Raw genomic sequence first — 3,324 nt, forward strand, 5'->3', positions numbered from 1 at the left:
CGCTCTTCCACCTCCATCTCCTCCTGCTCTGCCCGGTCCACGTCGTGGATGCCCACCAACAGGCTGTAGTCCATGATCTTTAGCTGGGCCAGGAACTAGAGAGACGAGGGGTGGAAAGATGGAAGGAAGAGGTTACCCGGGACATCCCAGAGGCATCCTGGTCGTATCTGCCCTTGGAGAGCTCAGTGTCTAACGGAGAAGACATTCAACATGGGCACGGAGCTGCGGGAGGCTCTAGCAGGGGGTGAGAGAGGGCCTCCCTGAGGACAGGAGTTGAAGCTGAGGCTGAAGGACGAAGGATGAAGGATGAAGAGGAGTCCACCAAGCAAAGGCTGTGGGGCAGAAAGCAAGAACAAGCCCTGCAGGAAGAGGGAAGAGGCCAGAATAGTTTGCGATCAAGAGCGGCCACGGAGAGTCTCAGGAAACAAAGTGAAGTGTCACGCTGTGGAAGAGGCCTGAGAGAGGGTGCAATATGGCAGTGTCTGTCAGACAGAATCTTGACAGGCTGTGAGTTCTAGACCTAATGCTGTGTGCTAGGACTGGGATTTTGTTGTTGATGTTAATTATGATAAAATAGAATAAATATATCAGAGTACGTAACACAAAATGAGGTAGGCAGGGTTTCAGTTGTACATGAATGTGTGTACCTGCAGGGCTGAAAGGTAACGTATTCCTAACTGGGGGTCACAGACACAGTTTGAAAACCTACGTGACTTGGATTCTTTACCAGTCAAAGTCAAAATGGAGAACAGAAGAAAAGGGAGCACCACATACAAATGGCAGCCAGAGCCAGGTCGGAAGAGGTCATATGGCATCGGCAGAGAATGCTGGCCTCTGCCCTTCACTGTGTGACTCCCCTCACCAAACCTGTTTTCTCGTGTGTGTGTAAGTGTGAGTAGGATGGCGATTCAGGTTTCTACACTCAGGCCTTATGACCTGGAGAAGAACAGAAAGGGGGAGTAATACAGGGCAGAAGTAGCCAGCCGGCATTCCAGTTTCGCTAACACTGAGGCCAGAGTCCAAGTCTCAGCCACGTGCCATTCACTCTGCCAGCTCGCACAGTGAGCCCGCAGCCCTGAAAACTGCCAGACCGACGTCCGTGGTAGGGGAGGAGGAGAGTCAGTGGGAGGACCACAGTGGCTCTCTGCGTAGGCCCAGAGAAATAAAGGCTCCGAGCCCTAACACTGAGAGTTCAGCTGAGAAAGAGTGGGAGGGATGCCATTCCAAGCTCCTTGGACAAAGACATCTTAAGGCCGAGGGAAAAAGGGGCAGGCTCCCAAAAGACAGTCCACGTACCATACCCACCAGTCCGCCGAGAACAGTGATGAAGCCACACATACTGACAACAAACGAGTTGAGTAATGTGCCTTAAATTCTTAGAACCAGAGTCGGAAGAGAGGTAGAAAAGGTAGGGGTAAGGTCAGGACGAACTGAACACCACAGTACGAAAACAGAATGAAGAGCGAATGTAGCTGGTGACTAAGAGAAAGCTCCCTAGGGCCACCCCGCAGGGCAGCAGTTAGTGCGGTGCACAGGGAGCTGGGTCCGCACGGCCAACCGCAGTTTGAATCTCAGCCTCTGTGGCCTGAAACACACCCTGGGCGCATGCGTATGTGTGTGCACCTAAAATCCTGACAAGATGGAGAAACGGAGGGAAAAGGAATTGTCGCGTGACCACGCTCCATTGGGGGTGCTCCCTTCTTTCTGTGGCAAACACATGTGTCCTCTAGCTAAAAAATAAATAAAAAAAGGATTAAAAAGGAAAAAGTTTCCTAGCAAAACAAGTGTACAACAGCCACAGTCATAGTAGCATTATCCACAAGAGCTATAAGATGATAACAACCCAAGTGTGTTAATTAAATTTGTGACAGAGAGAGAGAGACAGAGGGAAACAAATGGTACAACGTGGATGAACTAAGACAACATTTTGCTAAGAAAATAAGAAAGTCACAAAATGGCATTTTTTTTTGAAAGATTTTTGCTATAGGGTGTGTGCGCTCACCAGAAAGACAGAGAGTGACAGAGAGACAGAAAGTGAGAAATCACCCCCCAGAGGGAATGGCCACACCGTAATCCCTTCTTGTCCATTCTCTTCTTGGGATCTTGGGCACGCATGCACATGCGCCCGGCATGAGTTTAAGCCATCAGGTCTGGGACTCGAACCACAGTCGACTACATGGGAGTCCAGCAACACAGCCATTATGCTAACTGCTGATCCCACAAAAGGGCATTTATTGTATTGTATTATATATAAAGTTCCTGGAGTAGTCAAACTCAGACAGAAAGTAGAATGTTGGTTGACAGGGGTTAGGAGGAGGAAGAAATTGTGAGTTAGTATTTAATGGGTATAGAGTTTCACTGTGAGGAAGATAAAAAGTATGGAGATGGGACCAGCAGATGGCATAATGGTTACATCTCTGGATTCCCACATGGCCGGCAGCAGTTTGAGTCCCAGACCTGCCGGCTTCAAACTCATGCCGGGTACATGTGTGTGTGGGTCCAAAATCCTCTGGGGAGGTCATTTCTCGCTTTCTGCCTCTTTTTCTGGCAAGCACATGTACCCTCTAGCAAAAAATCTCTCTAAAGGAAAAAAGTATGCAGACGGACGGTAGTGATGGTTGTGGAACAATGTGAATGTACTTAATTCCATTAAATTATACCCTTAAAATACTGAGTCATCAGGAAAGTCATGTGCATTTTTACAAAGAAAAATATTTATGACTTTCCAGACAACCTAATAGTTAAGATGATAAATACTGTTATATATTTTTTAAAGAATTATTTATTTAACTTTATTAATTATTATTATTTAATTTGACCAGAGAGAGAGACACACAGAGAGAGAAGGAAAGTGAGAAAGAAAGCTACCAGGTTCAGGACTCAAACCACAGTCAGCCATGCGGGAGTCCAGAAGCTTTAACCACCACACCACCTGCTAGCCCCGTTATATATTTTTTACCAATTAAAAAAAAAACTATTATTTTTAAGCAACAGAGTTTTTGTTTTCAAATTTTCTAAAAGGTGCATACACTCACAGAAGAGAGACAAGATAGAGAAGAAGAAAATGAGAAAGCATCCCTTGGTGGAAAGTGGGTCACGCCACAATCCCCTCTCCTTCATCCTTTCAGGATTTTGGGCATGCACACACATGTACCTGGCATGTTTTTCAAGCTAGTGGGATGGGGATTTGAACACCAGCTGGCCATGTGGGATCCAGCTGCCTTAACCATGCCCCTGACTGGTCCTGCTTTTTTTTTTTTTTCCTAAAAGAATTACTTATTAAATTTTATTTTCATTCACTTATTTTATTTTATTTTTTTTTAT

The 3,324-nt window shown here is 46.1% G+C and overlaps 1 protein-coding gene across 1 annotated transcript in view; it reads right to left on the reverse strand.

Annotated features, from left to right (window-relative positions):
* The window catches only part of PIP4K2B (phosphatidylinositol-5-phosphate 4-kinase type 2 beta), a gene marked incomplete at its 5' end in the record, with an annotated part of 38,076 nt that overhangs the window by 4,323 nt on the left and 30,429 nt on the right, over positions 1-3,324 (reverse strand). Inside the window, 1 exon segment of the mRNA XM_027774742.1 lies at positions 9-95. Within this exon segment, the coding sequence (XP_027630543.1) occupies positions 9-95 (87 nt within the window).

Source organism: Tupaia chinensis, unplaced genomic scaffold, assembly GCF_000334495.1.
Source record: "Tupaia chinensis unplaced genomic scaffold, TupChi_1.0 Scaffold000477_1, whole genome shotgun sequence".
Lineage (NCBI taxonomy): Eukaryota > Metazoa > Chordata > Mammalia > Scandentia > Tupaiidae > Tupaia > Tupaia belangeri.